This window comes from Rhinolophus hipposideros (genome assembly GCF_964194185.1).
Source record: "Rhinolophus hipposideros genome assembly, chromosome: 1".
In the NCBI taxonomy this organism is placed as follows: domain Eukaryota; kingdom Metazoa; phylum Chordata; class Mammalia; order Chiroptera; family Rhinolophidae; genus Rhinolophus; species Rhinolophus hipposideros.
The window spans coordinates 51,916,924-51,937,543 of NC_138047.1; the positions used below are offsets into that span (position 1 = coordinate 51,916,924).

General features: G+C 35.8%; 1 protein-coding gene across 8 annotated transcripts in view; it reads left to right on the forward strand.

The window, feature by feature from the left end:
* SLC4A4 (solute carrier family 4 member 4) overlaps nt 1-20,620 on the forward strand; it is a 340,077-nt gene that overhangs the window by 299,844 nt on the left and 19,613 nt on the right. For all 8 annotated transcript variants that reach the window (XM_081050644.1, XM_081050643.1, XM_081050641.1 and 5 more), the window contains 4 exons: nt 1,018-1,131; nt 2,969-3,130; nt 13,823-14,001; nt 15,118-15,190. In XM_081050644.1, the coding sequence (XP_080906770.1) occupies nt 1,018-1,131; nt 2,969-3,130; nt 13,823-14,001; nt 15,118-15,190 (528 nt within the window). The remainder of the gene's footprint in view (nt 1-1,017; nt 1,132-2,968; nt 3,131-13,822; nt 14,002-15,117; nt 15,191-20,620) is intronic.

A 20,620-nucleotide genomic window follows, 5' to 3' on the forward strand; every position in this document is an offset into this window, starting at 1 on the left:
GTGTGACTTGACTGTGAGCTTCATGAGGACATGGATTATGTCTATTTTGTTCACTGTGGCCTCTAGAACCAAGCAAAGTATTAGGTACTGAGTTGTAGGTACTTGTTGAATAATCAGATTGTGCACAACCATGTGTACAAGCCTTATGGGCAAACTCCGGTGTCTGTGTTCTAGTGGTGCTCTTAGGCTGTTGTCAGTGCCACTAGACACCGCAGAGTAATGGCCAAGCCACTAAATGGGCTCAGCCTACTGACTCAGAAATGTACCCACTCCATGAGAAAAGTTTGGATTTAATGCTACAGCCCATTAAGCCCAGCCCTTGTCGTGGCCAGAGGCAGGTACTTAGGGAGTGTGAAGGTTGTGGACTTAACGGCAACCACTCTTAAGGAGATGCTCCATATACAGGAAATTTTAAGCACTAACTTAGAGTGAAAAATACTTTCTTTGAAAAAGTCAGTGAAACCATCAAATTTCCGTCTGTCATCATTATACATTTCTATGAGATATTGGGTCCACTCAATGGACTGGAACCCTTCTCTGCTACATTCTCTGTGTTTTCAGGTTACCTTATGGAATTTATCTTGCTCTCTACTTAAAACGCTGCCTCCCAAATAATAAAGAGAATTCTGTGTTTTTGTGCAGATTTTTATAATATGCCCCGAGATTTCATCCTTATTCAGGTCTCTTTGTGCTGAAGGGTAATAGGAAGAATTTCAGGGATGTCTTATCCTTCATTCCTTTCCCCTGCACACATACATACTGACCTGTTGTGTGGGATTAGATTATTACTGGCCAGCTGAAAAGTGATGCGAAATCAATTTTAAAAAATTTCTCTGCATTGTGATTTGTGATTAATTTGTGATTCATTAATTTGTGATTAACTTCTCTCCGTTAATTTGTTGATGAAGCTGTAACTATAAACTGTTAGAAAATACAGAATTCTTCATTTAGTTCAAACACAGGCAAATATAAGTATACAGTGCTAAACAGTCCCTGGTTTCTTTTTTATTTTTCCAGGCAAGAAAACTGATCAGTGATTTTGCCATTGTCTTGTCCATTCTCATCTTTTGTGTAATAGATGCACTGGTAGGTGTGGATACTCCAAAACTAATTGTGCCAAGCGAGTTCAAGGTAGGTGAATTTCTGTCTTTTGGTCATTCCTGGAACTCTTTGGCTTTCTTTCCTTTCCTCTATTCTTGTTTGTCATATTTCTCTTTGAGTTAGTTTAGTACAATTATCCATTTCTTTACTTCAAAATTGTCCCCTTGCGAGGTGCATACATATGTTTTGTCTATTTCTTCCCTAAAATGAAATGCTTGACTTGGATCAAGTATAACATTCACATTATATTGATTTTTATTGAAAAATACCTTACAATAACATTGAAATCTCTGGTTTATATTTTTAGAATATTTTAAAATATCCAAAGTATTTCATACAACTTATCACTTTGAGCCATATAATTCTAGGATGCAGTGTATCATCATTTTGATTTTATAATGTTGAGTTTAAGACTCACAAAAATTAAGTAAAATGCCCATGATTACATTACTAACTCAGTGCTCTTTTCCTGCTACCAAGCTACCTGCCATATATACGCACATTTATATATAATGTGCATTTTAATTATTATAAAGAAGATACAGGAATTATTCATTTTATAAGCCTGTTAGTATGTGCAGGCCTAATGGCTAAATTTACATTTCAGTCATTTTTAAATATCTGTACCTAAGTTTCCATTATAAGTTTTTCACCCATTTTCTAGAACATTCCTAACCTTTCTTTCCATCATGGAGACCATATACTGGCTAAGGAACATTAACTGTCGCTTTAGCTTAATAACTAGTCAGTGAGAAAAGGATATCTATGTTATAGGAAGCAAAATATTTTTTGCATTCTCTCTGCCTTCACTTACTCTTTAACAAAGATAAAGTTCATTCAATCATTAATTCATTTAAGCCAATATTTGCTGAATGTTTGCTTTGAACTAGGCCCTGGACTGGGGATTTGCAATGCATTGATGAGCAAGATAAGGTTCCTTCCCTTCCAAGCTCACATCCTGGTAAAGGTAGTAAAATGTGGATAGATTCAGTGATGGTGTTATGAGCAAAGTGACATGGAAGACACAAATATCTTCAGAGAAGCAAAACTTTCTCGATGGTAAATGTGGAGAAAATCATTCATAGATAGGATTTCATTTTAGTTCATGTGCATTGTTTAAAGTTCGGAAAAAGAACTTTAAAAAAAAAGTTCGAAAAATTTTTTTCTGTAGTAGAAATGTGTCATCTACTGATAGAAGAGTAGATGGAGAACTGGAAAATGGCCATATTTTTCATTTTCTGTGATATTTCTGAAAATATAGCCAGTTAGGCTATAACCCAGCCAGTTAGGCTGGGTTATTTTTCATATATAAAATAAGAAAGACCAGAGTGTTCAAATACATTCAGTTATAACAGGGAGAAGTATTTGTAGCTCTTTACATATTATATTATGAAACTATTACAATTTGGCAGTAGTAGACACAACTGCAGTATAATTGCTAAAACCTATGAACAAAGTTCATAGTGGTTTTGTTATTTCTTGACTGCCTCTCTACTGAACATTACATCTGGGTTTTTCTTATGACTGCCCCTTAAACTTAAGTCACTTTCTTCCATGTCGAGTGTCCTTATCTTAGGTGGTTCTAAATGCACAAAATGGCATTTACTTCTTTTCTACCAGCCTATATTCTTAGTCTCCTTCATTTAAAATATTGCCTTAAAAATATTTTAAATCCCAAAACAATATATTTTGGGAAATTTTGGGTGAATAATCTTCTTTGTTCAACCTGTCAGTAAAGTATTTCCATTTTTCAATATGCTGGCCCTCCAATAATAAAAGTGTGTCTCCCCCAGTGATTTTGCACCAAGTATGTGTTAATGTTGTTTGTTTTATGTATTAATATTGTTTGTTTTTTCTCTTCTTCAAGCCAACAAGTCCAAACCGTGGTTGGTTTGTTGCACCATTTGGAGGAAACCCCTGGTGGGTGTACCTTGCAGCTGCTATCCCTGCTTTGCTGGTCACCATTCTGATTTTCATGGACCAGCAAATCACAGCTGTGATTGTAAACAGGAAAGAACATAAACTCAAGGTAAATGTTCATAATAACTATTATCATTGCCTTCTGCTTTCTTTGCGGTACATGAAAATACATATTGATTAAAAACCAAGATGGTTTTATTGGGAGTTATAGCCAGTGTTAAGACTTGGCAGAGTCATAGATAAATCACCTTGTGTTGACACAGCTGCTCAATATAATACTTTAGAAAAACTTCATTTAAATCTGAAAGAATTGTTTTCTATCATATTTCCTTAGCCACTGAAGAGGGTAATATAAACTGTTTACCACTCAACCGCTGTCATCATCCTGCATTTGATTTTAATGTGATAATTAGCCTTAACAAAGACAATGAGAAATGCTTTTTCTGAAACTAGAAAGATAAAAATGTGGGTTTTCTTTATTAATTAATTGATGTGGTGGGTTATGTTCATAAATTTTTCTATTGTTAAACCAACCTTGCAACCTGGTAGAATATAGTTTCTTTTTTGTGCATAGTGGGATTTGGTTTGCATATGTTATTTGGGAATGAGGGCAGGGGATTTTTGCATCTCTGTTTAAGAGTGACATTGGCCTGCAATTTCCCTTTCTCATAATGTCCCTGTCTGACTTTGGTATCAGGAATATACTATCCTTATAAAATCAGCTGAGAAGTCTTTTTCCTCCTATTCCACTTCTAGTTCATTCTTTGAAATAGAATATAATATTTATCTTTATCGTATGCAACATGGCAATCATCTTTTCAATGAATGATCAGACATGATTGTAAAATTAACTGGGAAGTTTCTGTGTGGAACTTGCAAAACTGATAAACTGTTTTGATGGCTAAAAATATTCAGAATTTCTATTTTTCTATTGTTTATATTATCTTCTGTTATTTTTCTAGTCTGAATCTATTATTTTTCCCTTTAAATTCCTAACATTATTGATCAATCTTGCCAGAGGTTTGTTAATTGTATTATTCTTTTTTCAAAGAAGCAATTTTTTACTATATTGTAAAATTCCCTTTTGACATTCTTTGCTTTTAACTGAAGTGTTTAATTCATTTAAATTGATACTGATGACTGATAGATTTCTATTAATTTTTACCACCTTTTTTTGCTTTCTATTTGTCTAAATTTCTGTGTTCTTTTTTATTTTCCTTTTTTGCTTTCTTATAGGTTGATTTAATTTTGTTTTCCTTATTTTTTTCACTCTCCTTTTTTTCTATTACTTTAGAAGTTACACACTTTTCTTTTAGTGATTATTTTGCATATTTTAAAATGAATATTTTAGTTATTTAGTTTAGTATCTACCCTTCTCCTGAATAATGCTAATGGATAAAAAATGGATTAACTTTTTTCCCAATTTAGAAATATTTATGTATTGAAAATGAGGGGGGGAAACACTCAAAGGGAAAAAAATCCTTATTCAATCTAATACATATGTTATTAATCAAACCGAGAACACTTTCCCATGACTGTCCAACCACCCATCACTCAAACCTCATCATCTTCGACTTGTTACTGACACCCTACCCTCCTTGTACCATACACTCTACTAACACAAGGCTGCTCACATCTCCAGATGTGCACCAAGCTTTTCCTTGCACAGTTGTTCACTTCATCTGGGATGCCATTCCCTGTTTCCTTGTCATTCCTTAAGACCCAATATCTTCCAAGAGGCCTTTCTTTAATAACCAGGCTAACAAGTAACACAAGGCTGAAATAATCTATTTGTATGTCTCTATCCCAACTGGACTGTAAGCTTCTCCAGGCCAAGTAATAAGACCACAAGTCACACAGGTTGGGAAAATGTTAATCCATGCCTCCTCTTCATCATTCTCCACCCTCCCAAATTACGGACTCAACCAAGTGACAAAGATAGATGAAAAAAGGATTACTAGGACCAAATGTGAAATTATTATCACAATGCATAAAAACACAGTAAGCAAAAAGCCATTTTCTGCCTTCCGTCACATGCCTCCACAGTAAAGAAATCGAAGTGGGTAATCTGCATTTAATTTGGTATTGCTCCTCAGGGCTCCTTTGCAATCATGCCCACCAGATTCAGAAATGTCAGCAGCCATCTCACAAACCCAGGTGGTCGCAAAGCTGCTGCCACCGCCTCTGCTCCCGCTATTGCTACCCCAAAATGACTTAATTTTGGTATTCCTTCCTGAGTCATATACTGTTATTACCCAGATTTTATTGCTATTTGAATTTTAAAATTCAGTTAGACATGGTCTGTAGTTTTAGAATTATATACAAATTCACCGTTTTCTTTGCTCATTTTCTTTTTCTGCATTTCAAAACTTACTTTTTGAAATATTTTCCTTTAGACGGAATTATTTTTCTTAAACAGAATTTACTTACCAGACTTTTGAAATTTTCTCTTGTGAAGGCCTTTATGTGTTAAACTCTTTCATTTGTGTTTGTCTGAAAATGTTTTTGTTTCACCCTTATTCTTGAAAGGTAAATTCTCTGGATATATAATTTTAGGTTGAAAGCTAATTTTTTCAGCACTTAGAAACTATTTCCTATTATTTCTGACTTCCATGAAGGTGAACTGTCAGTATAATTCTCATTTCATTGTGAGTAATCATTCTTTTCTTTTGCATGCTTTTATCTTTTTTTTTTTTTTTTTGGTCTTTATTCTAGAATTTCACTCTTAACTTGTATAAGCAGTTTTCTTTTTATTATGTATTGGGTTCTTGAATCTTCCTGTCATTAACCTATTATGGAATTTTGTAAGTCTCTGACTCTTTAAATCTCTTAATACACCCTTCTGAAATTCCAGGTAGAACTTTTTTGTATGTCTCCATTTTGTACTCTATTCCATTTTGTTTGTTTGTTATTTTGTTTGTTTGTTTTATGTTTCTTGTTTCTTGGTCTCTGTGTTGTTGTGGGTGGTTTCTTCAGATCTCTCTTTTTACTAATTCTGTCTTCTCTTGGTTCTGTTCTACTACCAACCCAGTTCATTGAATTTTCTCTTTCAAGAATTACACCTTTATAGTATTTAGAACATCTATTTTTTACCCCAAATCTTCCTGTTCAGTCCCTAACTTCTTTATTATTCTTACATGCTTTTATTTGTTATTTTATATGTATTGCGGGTTTGATTCTGAACTTTGTTTTCTTTGCTTACTCTTCTGGTATCTTTTTCCTTATGTATTTAGTGCTGCTTTTTTTTTTTTCTTTTATGTGAGTTAATCTTCCTATGCATGTGCTTCAGAGAAGATTTTATTTGCTTCTGGAAGGTATAGGAGAGTCCAACCAACCCAGTAATATGTTATTTTTATTTATTTCTATAAAAATAGTTTATTTTGGAAGGTTTTAAACATATATAAAGTAGACAGAATGGTATAATTAAGATATGTATCAACCACCTTTCACAATTATTAACTCATGTCCAATCTTATGTCATTTAAAATCCCCATCATCTTATTCCTTTCGTATAATACTTTGAAGTAAATATAGACACATTTCATATTATCTATAACTTTTAGAGAGTATGTACTTCTAAAGATGAGATCTCTTTTTAAAACCACAAGTATGGTACCATTATAAGTCTAAAAAAAGTTAACAGAATTCCTTAATATCAAATATCCAGTCAGTATTTAAATTTCTGAATGTGCCATAAATATAATAAACTTTAAAATATAATTTATTTGTTTAAATCAGGATCCAAATAAAGTTTAAGCAATATTATCTTAAATCTTTTAAAAACTTTTAGTCCAAAGATTTTCCCCTCTATCAATCTATTTTCCCTTATTATTTGTTGAGAACCACCAGATTGTCTTTCCGTTTATGTTTTACTATATAATAAACCACCTGAAAACCTAGCGATTTGAAACAATAATTTATTATCATCTCTCATGTTTCTTTGGGTTGACAGGGCTCAGGTGAATGCTTCTTGCTTGAGGTCTCTCCTGCAGTGGCAATTAGTAATGAGTGGGGCCACTGTCATCTGAAAGGTAAATGGGCTAATTGTCCAAGATGGCTTCTTCCTTCACTGACATGTCTCACATATCTAATACCTTGATATTCCTTGGTATGTTTGTCTGTCTGTCTCTTCCTCTCTCTTATCTGTCCTGGTATCTCATTCTCCAGAGCCTTTCTATGTGGGTTAGGCTTCTTGCAGCATGGCAGTTTTGACTTATTTGCACTTGTTCCATGGCACCTGACTTCTAAGAATTAAGTAGTGGAAGAGGCTAGGCCATTTCATAGTTATACATGCCGCTGTCTCAGCTTTACTTCTTTAGTGTGCCACAGTTCACTAGTCAAAATAGTCACAGGGACAGCTTCCATACAAGGGGGCAAAGAAGAACCCCACTATTTGATGAAGAAATGGCAATTTTACATTGTAGAAAAATATGTGGGATAGGAGATATTTTTCCAACCATTTTGGAAAATAAAATCTGCCATATTTATGCTGAAGAATTTCATAACGTAGATCTTGGTGATTGCTTCCCTGTGATGTCATTTAGCATGCGTTTGTTAATATTTTTTGTCTTCTCTACTTCTTTTAAATTGTCATTGGATCTAGAAGCTTGATGAAGTGTAGTTTTAACATTTTATGTCTATATCTATTTTTTGAGGATGGGGTAGCCTCATAGGAGGCCAGGAATTTATACTACATTTTTGGCTAAAGTTTTCCAGACAGAGAGGTAATATGAATATCAGCCCCAAATCCAATTGTCAGTTTATGGTTAGGAATATCATTGGAGAATATATTTTCTTTTTTTATGGCTTTGCATCTAGTGGCAAGGCCAAGAGAAGCATGTATCCTCACTAGCTTTCTCTGGAGGGTGGTTTTTTTTGTTTTTTTTTCCCTGGTTGACCAACTGAGTATGCTGTGTTTAGAGTATCTTACTTTTATTTCAGGGGCTGTCTTCATCTATACCCTTTTGCCCGTACCCCTAGGATTGGTCCCCTGTCCCTAGAGTTCAGATAGGCATTCTAGTCTACACCCCCAAGGATTTGCATGGTCTCTCAGGGCAGGCCCAGACTCCAGGGCTTACTGACCCTGTAGATTTACTTTTTCTTGCTGCCACTGTTTGTTTGTTTGTTTGTTTGTTTGTTTGTTTTTGTATCCAGTTATTTCTCTTATTTTCCAGCAGATAAGCCATGATTTTTATAAGATGTTTCTGTATTTGTTGAGCATTTTCAGGTGTTCCATACTGAGAGGGGTTTCGGTGTTGATTTAGTTTGAAAGGCTGGAAATGGATGTTAACTACTTTCTTTTATTCTGAAAACATTTAGAACATATTCTTAGTTTTGTTATATAGTTGGCCAGATTTGCTACGTGTCTTTGGAGGTAAATGCCTGTTATTTTTTGCTTGTTAAGTTTTCTTATTAATGAAATTCAGAATTTCAAATTTAGGAAATTTAAGATTGATAAAATATAGAATTTTTAAATTCCCTGTAGAAAGTATTAAAAAATCAAGGCATATTAGGAGTTGAGTATATAAAAAGTAAGTTTTTTATCACTTTTGAAATTGCTTATTTGAAATCATTTCTTTGAATGACAATAGTTACAGAATAAGTGCCAGTCTTTTGGCACAAATCTAATGATACCAATGGAGATATCTTCATGAATTAAAAGCTTTTCACTCTGGATATTGTTTTGTTCACATTTTGTTAGGAAAAGAGGCTGTGGAATGTGAAAATTGGAGATTCTGTCTAAAATTATAAAGGGCCTTGACTGCTATGAAATTGATTCAAACGAGAAACCTGAAACAGTGAGAGAGATGGAGGCATTGTGATATTAAAAGCAGCATGTTTTTGGGTGGCATTTGCATTGGCTCTGTGTCAAGTGGCCCTGGCTGGCTGACTGCTCTGTTTGGGATGGAATCCACCTTTCCACTCTGCTGAACAGTTCTGTATTGATGTAGGAATGCCAAGGCACTTGGCTTTTTTTGGCCATCATTTTGGTTAGTTATGTCCCACATTATCCCTGCAGAGCATTCAAAAGCAAACCAGGTTCAGCAAGGTCATGACTTCTTCAAGGTCATTCTCAAAGTTTGCAGAAGCAGGAAGAGTGTCTGAAAGTCAGATTGCAAAGCAAGGGATACTTGTCACAAGGAAAGTGATTTTAAGCTTATAGATAGAGTATGGGAGGGAAGAATAGTTTAGGATAGGTATATAGAAACAGATTTTAGGTGATTGTAGCAATACATTTTTTCTGATATCCTCTACGGTAAAATCCTTAATTTGAGTGCATTTTCTTGGATAATTCCAAAATTTGCCTTGCTTTTCTTTTTTCTTTTTAATTCTGCTATCATAAAATTAGGCCTAGTCCTTTTATTTTATTTCTAGACTATTCTAATAGTTTAGCCATGAGTTAATAACCAGTCTCTCTTCATTCTAAAAGCAATCATTTTTTGGTAAAGCATTGTTCTTTTATGTTAGTCCTTCATTTCTAAACCTTTACACTTTGGCCTCTAAATCTTTAGCCCTTGAAGAATGTCCATTTGCCTTAGCCTGGGATTTAAGTTTCTTTGTGATATGATCTCAACCTGAATTGAAAGTGAGTCTCTCCATATACTATACAATGCTCTGGTCAAATGAATTATTCGTTTCTCCTCGAATCTGGCTTTCTTCTGCTAGTTACTCCAACTCTCCACTCCTAAATGATTACCACTTATCAAAATCCTCCCCATTCTTTAAGATCCTCCAAGTACAAAAATTTGTCAGTGTAGCCTTCACTCCTAATGTAATTTCTATTATTATTTTTTTGCCCTTAGTAAATTTGCATTACTCTGTGACACTGGTCTCATGACGTCTCATGTGCCTCCAGTCATGACCATTTCCAGTACATCCTCTACAAACCAACAAAGCCATCCTTCAAAACAGAAATCTGATTATATCACTTGCCTGCTTAAAACCCTTCAGTGTCTTCCTATTGTATTTGTAGTAAAAATTTCCAAAGCTTTTAACGGAACATCAAAGATTTTAACTTTTCTCACCTTATTTCCTACATCTCCCCTCTCTTCCTATGCACCAACTCTATTTCATTTTCTCTAAATGGCAGCTTATTTGCCTAGATTTTTTTCTCTGCTTCCCCATATCTTGTCCCCCAACTGGTGGTTATGGCTCACATTTTAGGACTTAGCTTAAACACGACCTCTTATGCAAACCACCCCTGGCTTTGGGCTGAGTTGGGTACCCTTCCTGGAAGCTCCCAGGACACCCAAACTCACCCTTACTGTAGACCTTTAACACTGTGGTATTGTGAATATTTGTTGATTTATACACCTCTGCCACTACACTAGAAACCACTTGAGGGCAAGGACTGTGTATTATCTATGATTTTACTTCTAGGGTCTAGAGATTGCCATTGCCATTGAAGTAACACATTCATTTACCCAACAGACATTTATTTAGCGTGTCCCCTCTGTGTTGGGCACTGTGTCAGGTGATGGGGTTTCAGTGGTGAAGAGAAACATGTGGTTCCTATCCTCGTAGAACCTGATTGCATTAAAATAATCATGCAAAATATGACACGCAAATGTGTCTGGTGCTGGGAAGGAGAGGTGATGGTTTAAGAGTCTGTAAGAGGTGATTGTTTAAGAGTCTGTAAGAGAGGGTTTGTCCTAGTCCAGGAGGTACAGAGAGTACTCCAAGGCAGTGGCACTGAGGTCTAAAGCATTAATAGGAATTAGCAGACTGAAGCTGGGTGGGAAAAGTGTTTCAGCAGGGCACAGGAATCACTGTATATACACAGGCTTTAAAGAGGAGGTAACCTGGCAAAAACGAGTGCCTGAAATAATCCAGTTTGCTGCTGTAAAGAGAGGGAGAGGGAAAGCTATAGAGGCAAACCAGGCAGGACCTTCAGCTCACATTGATGATTTTCCCTTCCTCTCAACAGTGTCAAGAAGTCTCAGTGTGGTTGAGGGAAAGGAAGACTTTTTGAAGGGAGTGATATCAAGAGGCACAAAGTAATTATATACCTATAATTATTTTGTCCCTGAACATTTATTTATTTTAGTGCTTTTGCAGTTACCTTTATAATCCACTTTCTAAAATCTTCATTCTACCTTCTTTGGTATTGTGTGTGACATACGTGACTTTTTTTTTGCAACAGCTGTTCTTTTGACCCATTGATCTGGTCAGGGTGCACATTTTTGGTTATTACAGTTTCCTTGGTGACAGGTTTGAGAATCCTGCCCATATGCCAGTACTTCTAATATGATCTTGAGTGATTTAGTCTAATTAGGGTTTAAAACTGTGATTGTTCTAGCTGTTGTTCACCCCACTTCCCTCCCCAAATGATTTACATTTCTCCAGTTAACAAATAAAGTTTAAATTTTTTTTATGGCTAATTAAGACTATAGTTACCATTCAGAAAAATGTATACATTCTAGTTGTCATTCATTTTTAATAAACCTTAATAAGAATTGACAATGTAACATGCACTCTGCTAGCATATACAGGATACAGTCAAGCTCCTGTTACTTGTAATCTAATGTCAAAGACAGATAAATACACATACAACTTCAAAACAGTGTGATGAGTGCCGTTATAAAGTATAAAGTGACAGACAGGGGAACATAAAGGAGGAGACCTAACCTCACTGGACTCAACTATCTTACCTGGGCTGAAGCAGAAAAACTACCAGAAAAGGTGAAGACCGATTTAAGTTTTAAGGCTCAGTAAGACGGAGCCAAGGGAAGAAGGCAGAATAGAGGTTATTTAAGGTAGGGGTTGCCGTATGGGCAAAGACACAAAAGGCATTATTAGTAAGACATATTCAAGGAATTGCATATGATTGAAAGTGGTCATGGTATAGGATCCAAACAGGGGAGCAAAGATGAGATTGCAGATGTGAACGGAGCCCAGATCCTGAATGGCCCATAGTAAGGTCATAGGACACATCCACAGGCAGGAGTGAGCAAATTCTGTACTTTCCACCATCAGGTGGAATCCAACCACTGTTTGCCATCTTCACTGCTACCACTCTGGTTCGAACCATCACAATCTCTCACATGGATTATGGCAATAACCTCCCAACTGGTCTTACTGTCCGTGGCCCTCCTCAGTCTGTTCTTAACATAGCAGCCATAGTGTTTTGGACATAAGCAAATCATGTCACTCCTCCATTTAAAACCCTCCAGTGGCTTCCCGTTATACTCAGTGTACAAGCCCAAGTTCTCACAGTTCTCCTTAGGGCTTATTACTACTTAAGATACTGTATAGTTTACTTATTTATATTGTTTATTATTGTGTCCCTCAGTAGAATGGAAACTCCATGAGTGCAGAAACTTTTGTCTGTTTTATTCGCAAGAATGTCACCAACACCTAGGACTATGTCTATTAATAAATTGGCAATCAGTATCTGTTGGAAGAATGAATGACACCCCAGATACGAGTATATTGTGATACTTGCCTCGTTAGTCACTATTGAATGAGTTTACTTCGGCCATCTCCACCCTTACCCTCCTTTTCATGACCTTACCCCACTCCCAATTTAAACCATTATGCTCTCAGACCACTTATGTTGAAATGAACTGGTTTAATGAATATATATTAACCTCTTTGTCTCCCGAGAAGATTTTCATTCTTAGTGAAACCTGGACTAAGTAAATATATGCTTTTCTTTCTTGTGTCAACTACCCTTGACTGTGATGAATTCTCTGAGAACATGATTAGACCCATGTGTGTGAGCCAGGGATGAAATCTGGGCTCTTCAGTTAGAAGAGAGCAGTGTTCTGACAAATTGTAACAGGATCTGAACCAAAACAGTCACTGGGTTCCTAGTGTAAATCACATTCTCATTTTTTAAAGCCAATGTCTCTATTCTCTCAGATTGGTCATGTTCTGGCTCTTGGTGCTGCTGCTTTCATGCTGTGAAAATGGACTGCTCTATTTTCTCAGGCTCCATAGGGGTATTAAGCATTTGATTTCTTCACAAATAGAGCAGAGAAATATAACCATAAAATAACATTGTGGACACATTTAACAATATTTATTTAGTGAATAAAAGAGCCAGACCTTTTGTTACATTGTCTACTCTTCCAGTCAGTAAATGTTATTGTGACCATTGGCAATGTTTGAAATCAGCCTTTCTGATTAAGGGGGTTAATTACCTTAATGACAATATTTCATAGATAGCAAACAGTTATTTCCATATACTGTGAAAGGTGAGAAATGGTCTTCTACATAACATTTCCAAGTTGCTTTCAGATCTTTAGTCTGCATATCCTGAGTGCTGTCTAGGTGAACAGTGTACTGCTAAATGGTCAAGCAGAGAAGGCATAGTGTGTGTGTGTAAAGTGCTTATTGTGCTTATGTTAACAACATGTGATACCACTACTGCTACTGTCACCATTTATTGAGCTCCTCCTATGTAATAACCACTATCATTTAAGTTCCTACAAGAGGCTTTGCCTCTTACTTCATTGAATGGTCTCAATGACTCTACAAAGTAGACATATGCGTGTCTCCATTGTTCTGATTACAAAATTGGATACAGAGAAGGTAAGTAATAATAAGCAAATAATGAGTAACCTGTAACAAATCAAGCTAGAGGAGGTGTTATGTGGCTTCCTTGTATTTCATTGCGAGGATGAATACAAAGATGCTAAATCCCGTCACCCAAGGAGCTTACCTTCTAATAGATATTTTTATCAAGCAAAATGAGTTTGTTTCATTTAGTAATCTGAATTCCCATCTGGAAACCTGACTATTAATAGATAGCAATATGAATATTTTCTCCACATGGTTTTGTTACTTCTTCCTATAGAAAGGAGCTGGCTATCACCTGGATCTCTTTTGGGTGGCTATCCTCATGGTGGTGTGCTCCTTCATGGCTCTTCCGTGGTATGTGGCTGCTACTGTCATCTCCATTGCCCACATCGACAGTTTGAAGATGGAGACAGAGACTTCTGCACCTGGAGAACAACCAAAGTTCCTCGGAGTGAGGTATGTTAAGTCAGAGGAAACTGGCTTTCTAAAACACATCATGACAATCCATGTGTCAATTATCAGGAAATGGGCAGATATGAAGGAGAAAGGGCTGGTGATGATTAATTGATTCCTGTACTTGCTCTTCTAGAAAGGACTAAATATTTTATCAGAGAGTCTTTAATAATTCTTTGAGTACACTTCTTATGATACATAAATTTCCTTTGATTAATAAAAGGCTAAATGATACAATATAAAAATTCAAACAGGTCATTCATTTTTTTCAACATGCAGGTTCTTTTGGTGCTGTGGTACTTAGTCACAATCACCTTTAAAGGCCAAACCCTTTAATCTTTCAGCTCCATTGAGATTCCCTAAAACTCTTGAATCTGTCTATGATTTTAAGATTCTATGAGGAGAAAGTAATTCTTATTTTCCAGTTCATTTTCTGTCCCTCCCAAGCATTGAGAAACTTTGACCTCCAGCTGTTAAATTTGGGTAGCCATGAAGGGCTGTATAAGACTGTTATACGCTGTTGCATATTTTTGCAGCCAACACTGCTCCTAAGTGCTTGGGTGACTAGCTCACACAATAGAGCGATCGTTTCCCACGCCACTACAGTGGGTGATTCTTTCTTGGGGGCCAGAGGAGGAGGTGTTGTATGGGAATCATATTTGTTAAAAAGCACTTTTGTTGTTATAGATTTGGAAATTAGGCTGACGGGATTTATTGCACTTATGAAAATTCCCTGAGCTGTTTATTAATTAGAATGTGAGACAATACAATATCTGTCTACTGTGAAAGAAAGTATAATTACACAACAGTTCAAGTTGTTTAAAAAAATAAATGCTCCAAAGAGGCCAGTAATTGATGGACCAAGAGCAAGTGATTTTGTTTTCTTTCTTGATTCTAAAAGGAACAAAGGATTTAGCAGGATCAGTTTTCTCTTGATGAATTCAAGTCACATATTGCAATAGTTTTAAGAGAATTTTAGAGTTATGTTTTAGCTTATATGCTGTCCTTGAGTATTAGTTACATATGATATCAACACTTTTGCTGTTATAGAAGGTGAGAAGACAAGAACATGTTTATGAAAACAAGAAGTAGATTGGTAATCTTTTGATTTGGTTTCAGGGAACAAAGAGTCACTGGAATCCTTGTGTTTATTCTGACTGGTCTGTCAGTCTTTATGGCTCCCATCTTGAAGGTAAATATGTGAAATAATCACCTCTTCCTTCTCAGAACACTGACAGATAATTGGATATGTGAAGAGCAGAATTCCTTGTGAACTATCTGCGGGACTCGTATCAGTTCTGAAACACACAGAAGCAGGGGTCAGGTAGAATGAGGACTTGAGAAAACTTTTATCTTGACTTTCTTCTCACTCCTTTACTCCTGTTATTATTATTACAGTTATTTGGTTGAACCATATTAAATTGCCAATATTCAAATTTTTTGACCTATGACAATGGCAATTTCACACAGTTCAACCTAACTGATATCCCCTCTACCCCACATTTAAAAAAATTTTTTTAAATATTTGAAAAACTTTTTTCAGTTAAAGTTGACATACAATATTGTATTAATTTCAGGTATACAATAGTGATTAGACATTTACATAACTTACAGAGTGATTATCCTAATAAGTCTAGTACCCATCTGAGACTATACATAGTTATTACAATATTATTGATTATATTCCCGATGCTGTACTTTACGTCCCTATGACTGTTTTTATATCTGGCAATTTTATTTTATTCCCCTAGGCTCCTTATATCCTTTTTTCCCATCACTTTCCATTAACTTGTCCCTAAATCCTGCCTCTTCCCCACCATATTAGAATCCTGGATTACATGAGTGACTCAGAATTATCATTTTGCAAATTTTCTTATATTCTAAATTATTCTGATTATGTTTCTATTTTCTTTGACTAAGAAGGCCTAATATCCACAAAGGGTGAATAGGGTAAAATTACTGATTTATAATTAGAAAACTTAGAATTGAACTTTTGAAGAAGAAAAATGATATGGTAGATTATTCAGAAAGTTAGGAGTCAATGTAAAAATTTGATTGATGGAGTGAATGTCTAAGTACAGAGGGTGCCAAAAAATGTATACACATTTTAAGAAAGGAAAAAAATGTATTAAAATGGTAATACTCAATATATACCGATAACAAAGTTGAATACAAGTCACCTTTGACTCCTGCAATTACAAGAGGTGCTCAAAGTGGTTACCGTCAGCGTAATTTTAATACAGTTTTTTCCTTTCTTAAAATGTATATACATTTTTTGGCACCCTGTGTATATAAATATAAACTACATGTGAACGCCTATTTAGAAACTGCACTAGGACTAAAAATTGTAAATTAGTATATACGTGTCATGAAGCTCCCAGTTTTCTTTTGTGACACAAGAACTTTTATTTTCCTTTTCTATTATATAAACAATAATAGCTAGTTATTGATAATTTTTGTATCTTAATGCTTTGCACCAAATATAAAGCACAAAAAATAGCCTATAGACCTAACGTCTGTAAACAACCACTGTTACCAATATCCTTCCAAATTTTTCTCTGAAAATGTTCATTTATTTTTGAACAATACTAGTTTTTAAGGTTTTTAAAATGCTTATTTGATCACACAAGTAATGGAGCAGAACAGTCTTGTGAAGAATTCGAACAATACGGAAGGACAGATAGTGAAAGGCAAAAGCCCTCCATTTCTCTCAAGTTAGCACGTTTATGTGTTCAATTGCAAATCAGATGATTGAGGAAAAATAGAGCTGCAATTTCCATTTTCTGACTTTGCCGTCAGGGTGTTTAGATGAATGCACCCATTATGCACAAAATACCTGGTCAACAGTTAAAATATTTAAGTATTCATCTTTTGTCCTTGGTTTCCACAATGTCAGTTAACTGGTTTAATTCCTTTCTAACTGCAATCATAAAGGAATACGCATCTCATGTAACACATAGGTTAGTAAAAGAACCTCAAAGAAGTTATTTCTGGTTATATGAAGAGGACCTTACAAATCTTAATGTTTTTCCGGGACAGAGAGGGAAATCTATTGTTGCCTTTGTCAGTACACAGCAAGTTGTGCGGTAGGTTTGAAGTTGTACATCAGCTGGTGGAAAAATCTAATGACAAGCTTTTTACCACCCAGGCAGTCGGACACCATCTGGAGAGATCAGTTTTTAGAGAAGTCATTGCAAGCAGTTATGACCCCCGGTTGTGGGAGGCTGTACTGGGAACGAATTTGACCTTGGGTCCCCTGGAGGTGGGCTTGAATGACACACTGCAAAGTTTCTTTTATGGGGTCTCTTTGTGCTTAGCCACTAGCAAGGAATAATAGAGATCTTTCCATCAGTTCAAAGTTACTCATCACCCTCCACCCATTTTTTTATTTTATTTTTATGTTATTTCTTTTCATTTATACAGTATGAAATCCTAATAACAGAAAGTTAGATATATTTAAAAGCTCTTTTTTGCTGTTGTTGATACAGCAAATTGGCCTTAGTGTTGGAGAATCTGTCAGCTGAGTAATCATGTATGATTCCAAAGGGACACAGAGAACAGATACTGCATAAATTGCTATTTTTAGGAAGAGATGCAAGACTCACATTTTGAACAACGCCTCTTCCTATTTTCTCACCTTGCACCCAAATATGGCTGCAGAGGAGTTAAAGCTGAAAGCCCTTTTGTTCTTTCTTTTACAATGATTCATTTTGCCCCTGATATGCAAAGCACTGTAGTATCTTCAGGAACAGATCAGAATACAGAGAAAGGAGAAAGAGAGATGTAAGGGATCAATGAGCATGAGTTTGTTTTTCCTTTGACCTTCCTGAAATAATCCATGCTTTGGCTCATCCTCATTCAGCTGCTGGCAGCCATTATTGTGGCCATTTCTACCTCATCACTTTGGGTCAATACAAAGAAACATTGTAGGAATCAGTGGAACAAGCAGTCCAGCAAACATTTTTGTTAGGCAAGATTTTGCTTAGAAAGCGGGACATGAAATTGTTTGGTTAATGTAGTTTCCAACATATTGTGGCAATCCTAGAGTTAAAAACAAGCATAAAACAGTCTAGCATTGACTACTGCAATTTTTTCCTTAAGTAATTAAGGCTATTTCTTACTTCACGAATCATATCTGACAAAGTCAGCTAATTTTAGATCATGTGTCTTTATCATTAAAGTTTGGTAAGTTGTATGCATTCACCACAAACCCCTTGTAGCTCATTTGAAAAGTCAATACAGGAAGAAGCAGAGGTTGAGGGTACAGTTAAACTAAGACCTAAATCTAAAGTTGCAATTAAAAGTCAAGATTGACAGTTAACCTCAGAATTCAGACAGAGAAAGATGTCTGGGGTTACTTTGGAGGAAGAACCATTTTTCCCCCCACCATGTGACTATATGTTTTAAAGAAACAGATGACGACTTTAGAGAATGGTCTTACTTAAGGATCTGCCTTTAAAAAGCAGATTAAATGAAAGGGATCAAGAGAAATGTGTGACTTTCACTTTTTAAAATGAAATAGCTCAACACCTTCCCTCCCAGCTCAATACATCCCCCAAAAGTTTCGTGGCTCAGTACAATATGATTCCCTACATTCTCCCATGCATGAAGCAGTATAGGTGGTAGTTGCCTGTGCCTACTTACACAGGTTTACTTTGAACATGAAGTTTATGACCTCTGTTTTAATCTTTTTGCCGCAATCTGTCTTTTTACGTGGAAGAATGTAGAGAATCATGGTGTACTAGCTTTAAGTTCACGAGTATAACCCTTGACCTTAGCTGGCTACAGTCTTAACATGCCTTAAATCTCACCACTGATTGAATACACAACTGTTGGAAAGCAGGCATAACTGGCTTCCCAGGCTGGTTAAACAGTTTAGATCTGTTTCTGTAGCAGAAACATTGCCTGTTAAGCTAGTGTTCTGTATTGGGAGACTTGGGGAAACAAAAACAGCAGCAAAAAGATGAAACGTAGTTCCTTGAACTTTTTTCATTCTTTAGACAAGCCTAAAGAAATAAAGATCATGTAAAGTTCACTGCTACTTCTGTTACCTTTGCTTGATTTAGTTTAACATGACGAGTGGCCACCATTTTTCTTTCGGATTTGTTTGTTGGTCTAAAATGTGGAGGATAGCGTTTAATTTGTATGTGGCTAACATTGGTTGACCTCCTACAATAATGCCACACACTCTGCCCATTAACAGAGAAACAAAGAGAAATGAGAGTGATGATGATAAAGATGATGATGATGATGGTGAATGATAATGATGGTTATTGTAATAGAACTCCCATTTATTGAGCTTAGCATTGGACTAAAGGCTCTGCACCGATTTTTAAAGTTTAGTTCTCCAGTAACACCTACAAAAATATATTAATAATTGTATTTATTTCACAGATAAGAACAATTATGAATAACTTGCCAGATCACAAAGTTCTTACATGGTAGAGCCAAGATTTGAATTCAGGCAATTCTGGCTCCAAAGCCTGATTTCATATCCATCATGGTATACTGCCTTTTAAAATAAAACAGTATTTGGCATCAAAGAATTCATTCACTTTGATTTCCCATGAGATGATCTTTCCCGGCCTCTTTTATCCATTTTCCAGTTCTCTTATGTAGAGAGAAATGTGACATTTTTGTCCTCATCACACTTCACTCCACGGTTTCTTCAGTGACTTAGGGACCAGATTACAAGTCAGCAGCTTTCTTATGAGCCCAGATTTTTATGGCTTAAGAGCATTAGGATGTTATTTTAATAACATGTCCCTGAAGACAGCTGTTATAGTTGAAAGGGCAATATTGTAGAGCTTAAATAAAACCAAGGTTTCAAATCTGACCTTTGCAGACATCCTTCTAGATTATACACTCCTGCCACCTTTGCTCCCACCATGGAAGGACCAAAGAGAATTGTGCTTTGCAGTTGCAGGCTTTCGACTTGCCAGTAAAGGTCCTGATAATAATAATGACATCCATACCACATTTATCATTTATTGAGTATCTGTTATGAGCCAGGCTCTGAACTAGGTGTTGTGTGCTATGTAATCCTTATCAATACCACTACATAGATGAGAGTACTGAGCATAGGGGAAGTTGATCATTTTCTTTGGGTTCCACAACAGGTAAACCAGATTGGAACCCATGTCTGTCTGACTTCTGGGCACATGTTCTTAATTGGGACCTGATTTTGGCTTTTACACACACACACACACACACAGACACACACACACACACACACACTCTATTACTCTGCTGGGAGGCCTCACTCCTGTCCTGAAATCTGTGCTGAGGATAATTACAGTGTACCTTTCTTATTAAACTCTCCCTTTTTGCATTTTTTCTTATGGGAATCATCTAATGCTATTAGAAAATCAAAGGGAAGGATAAGTGAAAAAGAGTGGAATGACAGTCACCACAATTTGAAAAATTCAGTGACATAGTCTGAATGTGTTCATCTTCATTGACTGTACCTCAGTTTCATTATTCTATCTCGTCGTAGGACCAAGCACTTAATTTTTTCCATTTTAATGTTCATTAAAAGCATAGTGATATTTATTTATAATTAGTTTTTGACTTCTTGGGTATGATTGATTATTTATATAATTTACTTTGCATAGTTTTATCA